The sequence below is a fragment of the Mytilus edulis genome, chromosome 5 (assembly GCF_963676685.1).
Source record: "Mytilus edulis chromosome 5, xbMytEdul2.2, whole genome shotgun sequence".
NCBI lineage: Eukaryota > Metazoa > Mollusca > Bivalvia > Mytilida > Mytilidae > Mytilus > Mytilus edulis.
The window spans coordinates 46714287-46729263 of NC_092348.1; the positions used below are offsets into that span (position 1 = coordinate 46714287).

Sequence of the window (14977 nt, forward strand, 5' to 3'; positions counted from 1 at the left end):
CTAAACATCAACCCAACAATGTTAGATATATATATCATCAACCCAACAATGTTAGATCTGTTAATTTGCTTTCGCAAATTTTTTTGTTCTTCCCTCGCCGGGATTCGAACCCATGCTACTGAGATATCGTGACACCAAATCGCCTGACTCAGACGTACTTATATATAGATATATATATCTATGGATATTTTGAAAAGTCACTTTACTTTTTAATTCAATTGAATATAAATGATTAGTCAACATCTTTGTGTTTACACATTTGACAACATTTAGCTGTTTGGAATCGTTATGAGGTTTAAATGTCTTCGGAACCTAGTAGCTGGTAGTATCGAAATGGTATGTTATAATCTAATTTATATAACTTACGTGTATTTTGTACGGTTTCTCAACTGTTCAGTAACTTAAATCAAATTAAATCGAAACACATTGCAGCGTATCTGGGTTGGCTTTAATGCAGTGTTAAGACCATACATGCATCTTATGGAAAACACAGTAATGATGTTTGATTTAAAAATATAAAAAGTAATATTCAGCGTTTTTTTTTCACATTTGTTACAGGGACGGTTCATATAATATGGCTACCGAATATGAATTGTCCTCTTTTTCAAACGAACAGGAAATATTATTTCTTCGAGGTAACCTATTCCAAAGTCATTTAAAAAAAACCCACATGTACTCCATTTTCATAATGGGCTTACATGTTTATATAAAAAAAGAAGATGTGGTATGATTGCCAATGAGACAACTCTTCACAAGAGACCAAAATGACACAGAAATTAACAACTATATGTCACCGTACGGCCTTCATCAATAAGCCCATAAAATATCAGTTTATCGGTCATCTTGGTGCATAAGCAAAAACGCCTATAGGTTTCGAACTGTTCATAAACGGAAATTTTTCCGAAAGCTACTATATTTTGACGTTTTGCGTCAGTATCATTGTTAATAATAAAGGTATTAAAGGCAAAGACAAAACAGTCTATTATTTTCAACGTCAGTACATTTTTGTTTAATATGAATCATTTAAATATTTCAGTTTTTTTTTAGAATTTTGTACAAAACAATTTAATGGATATAAGAAGTTTTTTGAAAATGCTTTTAAATTGTATGGTCAATTTAAAAAAAAGTTCTTTGTTAATATTCAAAAGGTCTTAATTATAATTAAATGAATATATTTGATATTCAACATATGAATGCTACATTTATTTTTCTATGCCCTTTAACCGATGTAGCTTTTTGAAAATAAGTTATTTGCAATTGTTTTCGCCTTATTATTCTTCATTAATTATACTTTATTTTATATCAACAACAAAAAAACGAAAGCCAACACATGTAAAGGTAATTATCTTAAATATAGCATACAATATAACCGCACAGGAAAGTACAGATATTGTGTAAAATCCTCCAAAATTCTCGGAATACAATAGGTTAAAAGCGACCGCGTGGAGACCGTGTATATTCCATATTAGGGCCATAGTAGGCGGGACTTATTTCAATACACAGTTATCAGTGGTGTTACGTCCCTTTATAAAAAACAAAACGGTACTGAAAAAAAAATCTTAAGGGTTTTAAGCGACGATGACATTGATCATTAAACACATTAATACTTTACAAGTTGCTATTGTTGGCGTTTGTTTTTGTATGAACAATGTAAGAAGTTTCTTACTGCTAGCGTATGGTATTGAAGACTTGCTTACTTTGGTATGTCACTAGTCTAAATACCACATGTTTATATAGTCGGTAAGATAAATTCGTTACATGGTGTGCTAGTGACATGATACGGTATATATGGGGTCAGTAAATTCCATATTGGGATTCGAGCTTCGCTAGCACACTATGTAACTTATATAATAGTTTTGTCACATCAGATGTTTAAACGAAATTTGTCTCATTTGTACTCATTATCAATTTATAATTATATCAAATGTCTCTATTGTTCTCGCAATACAAAATGCAAAACATTGGAACATCAATTGTATATATTTGAACATGTCTATTGACCGTTGCAAAAACAATCTTTAAGTTCTTAATGATTTAAGATATAAATATAGAACCCACAATTATATATAAGAGAAGTTTTTTTCATAGCAGACTTCTATTTTCCTTTGAACCTATCTGTTCCAACAGCTAAGTTTGATTGTTTGCAATATTTGTGTTGATCATTCGTTAAGGAGGCTCGCAGGTACAAAAATTTCAGTAAAATTAAAAAAAAAATTTCATTACAAATTTTATTTATTAAAATATTAGTTGTTACTTTATGGTATGGTACAAAAATAACCAAAAGTATATGATGAAGGTCATTTATAGAAAAAATAGCGAAATCCTAAAAAAAAATAATTGATGTATACCCTCGAGCCCCCTTAATACTACACATTTTCTTAATTCATACGCTAATTAGCGAAATGAAAGCCGACATAACAGTAAAACTATACATTTTTGTAGACAACAAATTATTTCATTGTATTTTTAAATTAGGCCACTTATTGTAGATATTTCTACTGCAAACAGTTTTACAAAATGACCTAGAGCATTGGATTATAATCAGGCTACGATCACTAGATTTCGGATCACCTAACATCATTTGCAGAAAGGGGAAAGGTACATTTTTGCTTTGGTGTCGGCCTAGATTTGCCTAATTTTTTTTTACAAAATTATAATATTTATCGCAACTTTTGATATAAAGATGCATTCAATAATAATATATGCCTTTGTGTATTGACATGATCTTGCTGTGATGTCGATAAAGTGAATGTGTGTGTGTGTTTGTGTGTGTGTGTGTGTGTGTGTGTGTGTGTGTGTGTGTGTGAGAGAGAGAGAGAGAGAGCGAGAGACAGACAGACATACAGACAGACAGACAGAGACAGAGAGAGAGAGAGAGAGAGAGAGAGAGAGAGAGAGAGAGAGAGAGAGAAAGAGAGAGAGAAAGAGAGAAAGAGAAAGATACATTTATGAGAGCAAATGAATTTCCCTGAATATTTGTTAACAAGCACAGAAAAAAACAGAAAGAACATTTCGGTGTTTTTTTCCTTTTACGAAAAGTTGGTTGGGCTCTTATTTCTTATCAAGTCATGATTTAGTAGAATAGAACTTATGAAAAATGTAAAATAAATTTGATTTCAGAAATAATTGTACAAAAAAAAAAAGGAATAAAATCACAAAAATACTGAACCCCGAGGAAAATTCAAAACGGAAAGTCCCTGATCAAATGGCAAAATCAAAAGCTTAAACTCATCAAACGAACGGATAGCAACTGCCATATTTCTGACTTGGTGCAAGCATTTTCTTACGTAAAAAATGGTAGAATAAACCTGGTTTTTATAGCTAGCTAAACCTCTCATTTGTGACAGTCGCATCAAATTCCATTATATTGACAACGATGCGTAAACAAAACGAACAGACGTAATAAGTAAAAATGTCAAAAATACAGCAGTCAATATTGTGTTATAATCTTAATTACTTAAAAACTAAGAAATAAGACATCTAGACCATGTATATTAGCAAAAATGAAAGAAAAGCAACAAACACGTTTTCGAAGTAACACATATCTTTCCTCTTACTTTAAATGAATATATTGCTTCGTTTAATGGAGGTTTAATATTGAACTATGATTATTTGTCTTTCAATTGTCTGAATTGATGTCGGTGAATTATCCCTTTGAAAAAAAAACTTTATTCAACCGAAATGACAAGAAAAATATATTGAAATAACAATCAGATGTTGAATTTGATAATGAATTCATTGTATCTAAAATCATTTTGGTAAAGTTTTGCCATTTCGATTTCAATTTGTTTAGAAATTGCAGTTGATTACACATGTTACAGGCGAGGATATTAACTTCCTCCTCTTGCGAATTCTTATTAACTACCTTGCCAAGATAAGAATTAAGATTGAATTAATAAACATGAATATATTTATCCTCAGTGATCTCTATGGTTAAGTTACCATAGAAACTTCATTTAAGTATTCTGATAATATATTAAGCCTATTAATATGTTTCTGTAAAATCCTATATGTTAATGAAAAGTGAATAAAAGGTAATTCATGGGGTTAATGTTGCTTATTCTTTGATTTTCTATGTTGTGTCATGTGTACTATTGTTTGTCTGTTTGTCTTATTTTATTTTTTAGTCAGGCGTTGTCAGTTTATTTTCGATTTAGGATTTGACCGTCCCTCTGGTATTTCGACACTCGTTTATACTGTTTCTAAGACTTATTAAGAAGACTAAAAATACAAATAAAAAGTCAATCCAAAAGCAACATTATAAAAAGGATTAATTGTATATTGCACATAAACATGTTTAAGTTAATTCCAATTCTTTAAAGTGTAAAGGACAAATATGTTTTCGAAGTATTTTCGAAAACAAAAAATAGCTTCTTTAGACGAATATCGATAAAATCAACATGGTTAAATGAAACTTATAATAGTATGCAAGGACAAAAAGATATGTCATGTGTACAAACAAAACAATATTAGTATCATGTACAATCGGATAATATATATTAAAGGTAAAACACCTTTATATTTCATTCTAATAACAATCCTAAAATATAGCAAATAATGTTGGGTTTTTTCAGACATTTTTTTAAATATTTTGCCACTTCATGAATCATATTTATAAAAAGATTCAGAATATTTTGGTTGTTAGTTATTTTTGTACGGGTGTAATAAATAATGTGTGACTAAAATGAACGTTGTAAGTCATTCGTCATTCCATCCGTATGTGATTGGAAGATTTACCTACTTTTTTTTAACAAACCTTAACATGCTAAACAAAATCTTTTACGTCGATTTGCTGAGCACCTAATTTCTGCCTTTCAGCCTGAATTATTTGTGGGTTATGTTCTTTTTTTATATCATTTTTTGTAAAGAGTGTGGTAACAATGAGAGATAATCTATAATGTGTGCCATGCTTCCGATTGAGAGACCCATTAATATCCTACGACTCTTTTATGACGTAGGTTGGTTCCCTCCGTAAAATATCAAGTATGCCTCCGGAATATATAAATATCAAATACTGAGATCGGTGTTACGTATCGATTTTCTTTATAGTAGTTGTACATGTTTTTGTCCTTTGTGACAATTTGTGATTAGTCAATCTATTTCAAACATATTTAGAACATATTCTTATGGTGAACTTTTACATTACTATTCCCAGTAAGTGGTTTTGAACTCTCACAAATATGTTTAACGCGCCACGTTCCATATTTGCCTGTTCGAAGTCAGGTGCCTATAATTGACTGGTTGTCGTTGTCAAGTGCCTGTCATATCTGTTTTCGGTTCTTTTTGTCAATAATCAGACCGTTGATTTTTTTTTTTTTGAATTTTTTTACATTTTTTTTTCAAATTTGAAAACAGTCAATCCAGGATTGTTTTGTCACTTGTCAGGAAATAAGGTGTTTATTGTTGTTTATCATGAATAAATGAATAAATGAAAATAACAACTACTTCAACCTGAAAAATGAAATATGCAATTATATTAAATATCCTACAACAACTTTATTAATTCGTGTTGAATCTTTTAGGGGATGGTTAAAAAAAAACTTTTTTATAGTAACATCAAGAACATTTTTTTATATTTAGTTAATAAAACTTGTTATTATAATTTATATGACTATTGAAAGTCTCTGCTAGTCTCCACTTAATATTTCATTTAAAAAAGTAATATTTATAATAAAATGCCTGTACCAAGTCCGGAATATGACAGTTGTTATCCATTTGTTTGGTGGATTTGAGCTTTTGATTTTGCCATTTGATTAGAGAGTTTCCATTTTGAATTTTCCTCGGAGTTCAGTATTTTTGTAATTTTACTTTTTCCTCATTTAACCGACTGAAAATTATGCGTATATCGTAAACACACAGCTTCTTATGAATACAGAGGCCTTGGGTGTTGGTTTTTTGTTTTATTCCGATGTGTGTGTTATACTACTTTTCTTTTCTAACCAATCGAACGATCGTTTTCATCATCGTTTAAAACATTTAAAAAATACTCTTGCTGTAAATTTGCGTAATTTCTTTTTAAAAGCATTTTGAGTGACAAATGACTTAATGTTAAATATATACATGATATAATAGTTATATTTAAACCTTGTGTATTCACCTACTAAAATGTTGAAGTTTTAGTTTATAAATATACATAATAAAGTAAATAGTTTGCTCCAATTCATGCGACCTATTATCTTAAATCATATCAGTACATGTCCTACAAATGAGAATAAAACAATGTGTAAGGTTATTTTCCTTGTTACCATTGGGGAAAACCTTATGGTTTACTGAAAATTATAATTTCTCACGAGTCATGGTATTAATATAAATAACATTCATATATGTACAATTCACTATAAAAACCGGAAACTCCTTAGAGAAGAAATCTCACATGGCAAATATAATGATATTTATTTTTACCTTTTTTTGTGTCACATTTACGATAGTATCGGATTATTTTATAATTGGCTTATGTATGTTTCGTTAGTTTCTTTATCTGCATTGTAATCACTTTTTATTTTATTACAGCGACTTCTTAAAATGTACACAAGTTTGTAATGTGAACATTAACAAACTTATGAGGAATTATTCTCTTGTTTTCTCGAATTGTATACGTTCAAAGTGTGTACTATTGATCATTCTTTTAATGGGTTAAGTTTCTGATAGTTATGCCATTGATACAGGTTTGTTGTTGATGACAAATGCAGGTTTTGAACCAAGGTTTCCAATTGGGAAATTTGAAATCAGCTTTATTGAAGATTGACGGAATTAATCATGATTAATTTTACTTTGAACATGTTTAATGAACATCTGTGTCACAAATGGCGACTCGGTGTACTCACAATCCTGTCGTATGTAGAAATTAGGGGACTAAACCTGGTTTTGTAGCTAGCTAGCTAGATTCTGGTACTGAGATTACAACGTTTGTCAATTCGAACTATCAGTCTAAAAATGAGACGAAAAAAGCCGTGTCTGTTGTTTTTTAAGTTTCTTGTTCTAAGGGGTATATTTATAGAATCTAATTAGAAAATTTTGGAGTGTTAATGGAAAAACATCATCAATATATATGAATGTGAAATGAATTGATGTGGCTTCTTTGGTATTCTTGCTCAACATGGGTCGGAGAAACTCCGGCTCATATGAAAATATGAAGAGGAACGCAAGGAAATAAAATTTATTGTTCTTATATTAAGGAACATTGTCTAGTTCAGTATATTATTTTTAACTTGCTTTCTTATCATAGTCTCATTGTAAAGATATATAGATGATGTCTTAAGTTTATATTGTTGTGTATTAAGACCATTGCATTGATTTGATGTTGATTAGCTTTGGCATTGTCATCTGATAAAGGGACTTTCGATTTTAATTTTTTTAGAGTGCCGTATTTTAATATTTCAATTTTTGTATTTTTCCGTTTTGTGCTATGTCATTTGGCAGTTTGTTTTCAATTACAGAGTTTGAATATACATTTGGTATCTTCTGCCTATCATTTTTGTTCCTCTGGAAGTGTACATTATGTAGATCATTGTATTGCAAGTGTTTAAAAACGTACAATATCTGACAAACCTATATGAAATTTATATCAAAATTTTATACCAGCAATAACGATTTCGGATCAGTTCAAAAAAGTTCTGTCATCAACAACTGATAGTGTTTGTACAAGATAAGATAAATGTTAAACGCATGTTTGATTCATAATATTAACAGGAACACATGCAGATGTCAATGGGTAATGATAAATCAATTAAATAATCAGTTGGATCATTACATTATTTATAAGACCAAACAATGTGTCGACAGCCAATGTTGTAACAGTTCATCAGTAATAGTGAATTGATTTATTTTATCAATTGAATAATGGATCATCTACCTTTGTTCAAATGTTAAAATATTGCAAATAATCTTATCGGGTTTAAGTAGTTTTATATTATAATAATGGTGTTAGTCTTTGATGGGATAGTATGTTAGTCAGTTTTAGGTGACAAAACTTATGAAAAAAATAATAAAACCAAGCACTAATAAATGATTTCACGATAAATTATTGTTGAATAACACATTTATATAAAGTTTGTACACATAAATTCAATACACTAAAATAGAACTGCTACTTTTTATTAGCTCACATGAAGGGCCAAGTGAGCTTTTCCCATCACTTGAAGTCCTTCGTCCATCGTCGTTAACTTTTACCAAAATCTTCTCTTCTGAACTACTAAGCCAAATTTAACCAAACGTGGCAACAATCATCATTGGGGTACCTGTTGAAAAATGTGTCTGATGACCCGGCCAACCAACCAAGATGGCCACCATGGCTAAAAATAGAACATAGGGGGTAAAATGTAGATGTTGGCTTATATCTCTGAAACCAAAGCACTTAGAGCAAATCTGACAGGTTACAATTGTTCATTAGGTTCAGATCGATCTGCCCTGACATTTTCAGACCTTCAGGCAACCCCTTGTTGGGTTGCTGCCCCTGAATTGGTAATTTTAAGAACATTTTGCAGCTATTGGTTATTATCTTGAATAATAGTATAGATAGAGATAAACTTTCAACAGCAATAATGTACAGCAATGTAGATCCTAAAAATAAGTCAAACATGACCAAAATGGTCAATTGACCCCTTAAGGAGTTATTAAATTAAATTTATAACAATTTTCATACAAAATATTTTCCATTGTTACTACTGGGCCTAGTTCATTATAGATAGAGATAATTTTAAGCAGCTATAATGTTTAGTAAAGTAAGATCAACAAACACATCACCATAACCAAAACACAATTTGTCATGACTCCATCTGTGTCCCTTGTTTAATATGCACATCGACCAAGGTGAGCGGCACAGGCTTTTTAGAGCCTCTAGTTTAAAATAAAACAATATTAAGATGTTAGATTTATGTATAAAACAACTGTGTATTAAATTCTTTATGACCTTGATATTACGAAATGTTAAAAAATATCTTCTACCTATTTATTTTCGAATAATTTGCGATATTTAGAAACCGAATCTATTAATAAATAGGTTTGACATACAAAATATTATTTAGAAGATTTTTTTACAAGGGAACTATTTAAGTTCAGATAATTATACACACGATACATGTCAATTGGATTGTATGTTAAATATTCAAATTAATTGGTAGCATTGAATGTTTAAAGTAACACATCATAATAAAGCCGTAGTAAATTGTTTTTGGAAAAGTTAGAAGAGATTGCAATCATCTTTCAGTTGCGTTTTAACATTGGATACTCATTAAATTATAATTTTAGTGGTCGTTCATAACGGCCTGAAAAATCCAAAGATATGTAAAATGCTTTATGGAATTGATAAATAGAACAAACGAATCTGCAATTGTAATCATTTACTTCCTACTAGTGCAGATCTTGGTCACTAAGATTGTGGAAGAGAAGTCGAAAATAAAAAGGAAGATGAAAATAATATTTTTTTAGCTGAAGGGGTCCCTAGTCCCATCCTATAATACCGTTATACACTCTTAACTTGACACTTTATCTTTTCTAACGTCCAATGCCCATTGTCTTAAATCTTTTATAACCACAGCATCAAGAAAATCATGTTTGTTCCCGACCTTGTGCACCCCTTCATGAATCATGAAAATTAAAAAAAAACAAGTTTTATTAAAGTTTCAGTTCCGTGTATGTTATATTTCCTCATAAAGAGAAAGCATTTAACTTCATGTAAGGGTTAACGAAAACTTGATATTTTCTTTTTTCTATTTGCTTGAGTGATGGAAAAATATAACACAACTCATAATGAAAAAAACAACCTATTACGATAACAACACATAAACTGAAATTAAAACTTTATATTCTTAAGAAATGCATAAAATTAAATTGTTGTCACGATAAGTAAAAAATACATGTATATGTAACCATGCTATATCTATGACAACATGTAAACAGATCACGAAATAACATTTAATTGAAGCATAAATGATATGCAGTAAGATTTACTTTTATTCAAACATACTTAACATGTTAAATGCTGCCGGAACTTGATTGATATTTGATACAATGTTTGTGTGCAATTTGTGGATTAAAACAGCGGATGGCTTTTAACAAAATTTAATTTCAATTGAGACGGAAACTGGTATTACATGGTTCATTACATAATATCAAAACTGTTTCGTTCTGTTCAACTATTGCGTGAATTCTATTCTTCCCGTAAGTTTATTTACGGATTTAACACTGGGTCTATCTTGATCTTGACTACCCCCTATTGTTAAGAGGGGTATCTGTTGCACGATATCATCCGTTCAAACCAAACTAAATAAAAGCAACAGTTGTATACCACTGTTCGAAATTCATAAATCGAAAAACAAATAAGGGTTACAAACTAAAACTGAGGGAAACGCATCAAATATAAGAGAACTACGACACAAAAGAACGAAACAGACCATTAAAATGTAACACACAGAGAAACGAACTATAATATAACAATAGCCATTTTCCTGACTTGGAACAGGACATTTTAAGAAAAAAATTGTGGTTACCTTGAAGATCCTACAAGTCTATTAGGATCTTCAAGGTATTATCCATAGCTTTCTAAGCAATTGTGCTCCGATCGGATCTTCCTATATACTTTACTTTCAAAATGTAGTAGGAAATTATTACATATTGTTCATATGCAAATCGTTATCTGTTATGGGTGTCATGTTGGTTGATAAACCAGCATATGCACTTGAAATAAATCTCTAAAAAAAAGATACATTCATGTTAAGACAATATATTCATTTATAAATGTAAAACGTGAAAATTTGTAAAATAATCGTAATGTAAGGACAATAACTATAATTATACTATGTAAGGAGTTAAATGTGAGTTGCAGTCATTTATGGTTTTATACGTTTTATTGATATCATTAGATATATTTATTTCCTGTTCTTGTGTGATTAAAGCAGAGATCGAAGTCAATAAAATTGTCCCAAATAGTAATTTTAAAGCAATTTTCCTAGATGTCTTTATTAAAATGATTGACAACCACAGGTTTTATGGATATTGCATTTGTTTTCTATAGTTTCAATATATCAGTAAAAAAAATTTGCGTTATTATAATTTATTATAATTTATTCAGGTCAGAACCTCCTTCAACGAGTTAATTTATGGTTTCAGTAATCATTATGTTCTTATTGGTGCTTAATAGGTCATCAATTTTACTCCTATTCAGTTTACAGATTTTGCAAATTTATCAGTTTTCAATTTCTGAAAGAATGTCATATACAGGCAATAATAGTGAATTGACGGTTAAAATAATTTATATGTTGATCATGTTTTCCTGATAATTTTTCTGTTTCCAGTTTTTGTAAATCTATAAGTATTCAATGTAGTAAGTAAATTAAGTTACAATACAGCATATAAGATGATAGACTAAATACAATAAATTGGTCAGAAATCATCATTTGAACAATATCTTTGTTGACTTTTATCACTGACAAAAATGAAACTGTATGCGTTCTGAACATTCCGTGAAAGTAATGCTTTTACTTTTAATTCAAGAAAGCAAATCTCACACTACAATTATTATTGTGACCAATTTTGATTTCGATGAGTGCAATATATTTAAAGAAAAATAGAAGAATAACAGACGACAGACCGACAGTGATAAGAAAAGCTCACACTGGACCTCTGCAAATACAAAATGTTTGACTTATATAAGGTTTTTAAAGGTTGACATTGGTAGACATCAATTGACTATTTCATTACTCATAATTATTTCCAATTATATTCATACAAAATTGTTTACAGGGGAAATTTTCACATATTCCTTTAATATATTTTTAAACTTCTTCATTGAAAAAAGCATTATCAAAAATAAGGTGACGACTAGTTTTTTTTAGAATAGGTAGAAACAACGTATTGTTATACATCCATATATATGGGATTTAATCATTATTAAAGTGAGCATTGAGAAGTGATGACACGTTTAATTTTGTTCCGCAACGGTGCTATTATTACTATTCTTCTTTTAACAGCTGGAGTGTTTGCAGGTAGGTATCAAACTAATTATTTTTATTTATCTATGCATCGTAACCATGCATATAATTTATGATGGTCTTTGATCAAAATTACGACGCTGGTAAATGATTGAGGATTTTTTTCTGATGTTTTTTTGCTATAAATAGATAAATTGTATAAAAGGCCTTTCGTGCATTATATAACCACAAGTGCCATTACAGAGCTAATTACCTTTAATTTGTGTTGGTTAATGCCCGGGTGTCACAATTTCTGTAATGTGTAATTTCGGGCTAAATCCATATCAACGGTAGGCATTTCTCTTTATTTTCAAGTGAAACTTAAACACACTCTTAAGGTGGTAGACCTTGGTTCAGGGAGATAACTCTTTAAATCAGTTATGTGTTTGTTCAAGTCAAGTTTCATCAATGTTTTTTAAGCATTTACCTGAAACAGATTGGAGATAATCTATGTAACCTAGAAGCTTAGAATATATTTATGAAAATGGTTGACACAAACATACTGATGATTTTAAGAGTTATTTCCCTTAACCTAGGTCTACCTCCTTAAAGTAACAATAGTATGTATTTCATTGGGTGAATTCATACGCTCCCATGACTTTAATATGTATTTTCTACTTCGCTCCAATGTTTTGAATATTATGAACTAAAATCAATGTCGAATATCATACTAACAGCACGTTTTATGCACTTGTGCAACTTAAAAAATACTGTGAACAAATGGTCGGTTTGCATGTGTATTTATGTCCGGTCATTTGGGATTAAACAAATGGCAAAATCAGAAATAGTTTGCATAACGAATTGTCTTTTTTATCATATGAACGGATTTAATCTTTACAATCATCTTGCCTATCTGTAAGTATATGTGCTTTCTTTTCATCTTGCAGTTTAAACCTGTACTCCTCATACTTGAAATTGAGAATGAAAATGGGGAATGTGTCAAAGATACAACTACATTACCAAAGGGCGGAAGACAGTCGAAGTCTTCCTATTGTTCCTCAACACAGCGAGAAAATCTCACACACAGAGGCGGGCTCCAGAGGGTTTTCAAACAAAAATATGTTCTTATTCATTGTAAATGGATATTATTCTAAACTCCAAATCATATAAATGATCTAAAATTAAAAATTATACAAGACTTACAATAGCCAGAGGCTCTTCACTTCGGACAAGAGCAAAAAAGCGGCCAAATCACATTACAAATGTATATGATTTAGAAAAAAATCACTATTTGAACGCACTACTGAGTAAATGATGTATATGAATAATGCTATTGATACACGAAGGATAATATCTAGTATCAAACACATATTAAGAATTGAATAGTTAATTGTTATTTGTAAATATTATGTTAAGGTGGGGCAATATGAATTCTTTCCGTATTCTAAAGTAACACACATTAAACTCAAACCTTGATTATGTCATTTTAGCAAAACAAACATAATGTGCAAATAGAATTTTTTGTCAAATAACTAAAATTAGTAAGAGGCAATAGCTATAAATCAAAGTTCAGTTTAAAAGTAGATATATAGGTTAAGAGACAAACAAGGTTATGAAACAAAAAGAGAAAAACGTCCTGTTAAAAACAAATCAAAACACAAAAAGTTATATATTTCTCCTTCCTTTCTGTTGTTCATATTGATATATTTTAAGAAAGAAATTAATTTATTAATTTTCCCCCTTAACTAAAATTATTTACAACAGTCGTAAATCTTTTAGGATGAAAATAAATGAATGTGGTTAGTTCAAAGTGCTTTGATGGATTTAACTTTAGGCGGGGTCTATTTTTTTCTAACTTTATTGTCTATCATCGTCCTTTGTATCCCAATGAATTCTTTAGAAACTATGTAGTAACGCTTTGACAACTAGATAATTAGTTTGTTTGGTGTTTAATGCTCTTCAAATACTTGTTAATTAATTGTTGCCTAATCTAGTTTGCTAATGGATAGCATACATATCCTCATAATTAATTCAATTGAAGGGGGGATAAACAGATTTAATAAAAGTGTAATACTAAATAGTTTTCTAAAGAATTCATTGTGATTCAAAAGATAATAATAGACAATAAAGTAGTAGAGAAGATGGTCGAGCAGACTTTTAACAAGGCTAGTAGTGATATTTGTCAAGGATATTTTCCTTATTATGCTTTTTGCCAGAACCAGAATTATAATTTAGTACGCCAGACGCGCGTTTCGTCTACATAAGACTCATCAGTGACGCTCTTATCAAAACAGCTATAAATGTATTAAAATGTTTTTCATGTTGATAAAATAAAGACATCTTCAATAAATAAACAGGAAGGATTAGTCATCTGACAGTAAAAAAGTATGTAACGCTCCTATATTCATATATTCTCTTCGCATAGGTTATTTTATATAGCTTTTGTCGTATGAAGGACATTTTTTTTGCATGAAATTTACCATGATCAAATTTACATTTATCGTAATATTAGGGGACATGATGATCATGATTTGCAACTTTCTAATTGTTTACATAAAAGAAAGCATTTTTTTAATAGATCCATGTACAAATCATTCTTTGATTGAGAATGAAGAGAAAAGATCGTCAGCATACACTTATAATTTCGACACTGATTTCGCATTTAGTGATGATGCATTGGAAGAGGGGTGGTACAAAGTTATCAGCAAGTCAGGGACGGAAATACCGACTGAAGCACCCGATACATTCAAATGTGGAACGTGGTATCCAATATGGCTAGATGGTAACTACAACAAACTAGTTTGAATAGAAAACATATTACATATCTTAGGAGGATGATCGAAGCCTCAGTACCTTCTTAACATATTTTTAATAAAAACAGATTCTTTAATTTTCGATTTATTTTTACAAAATCATGGACACTATACCAATGTGTTGATAACTGTTTTTTTTGAAGCCTTCAATTGAAATCCAATATAATTCCGAAGTGACAAATTTTTATACAATTTTAAGTTCGGAAATTTGCAGAAAGTCTGCAACTCAAGATATTGTCCTTTAAAGCATTTGTTTTT

General features: G+C 30.1%; 1 protein-coding gene across 1 annotated transcript in view; it reads left to right on the forward strand.

The window, feature by feature from the left end:
- Window positions 1–11766: 11766 nt before the first annotated feature.
- The window catches only part of LOC139525118 (uncharacterized), a 184509-nt gene continuing 181298 nt past the window's right edge, over window positions 11767–14977 (forward strand). The window contains exons 1-2 of the mRNA XM_071320303.1: window positions 11767–11981; window positions 14485–14688. Coding sequence (XP_071176404.1) covers window positions 11909–11981; window positions 14485–14688 — 277 coding nt within the window. The 5' untranslated portion in view covers window positions 11767–11908. The remainder of the gene's footprint in view (window positions 11982–14484; window positions 14689–14977) is intronic.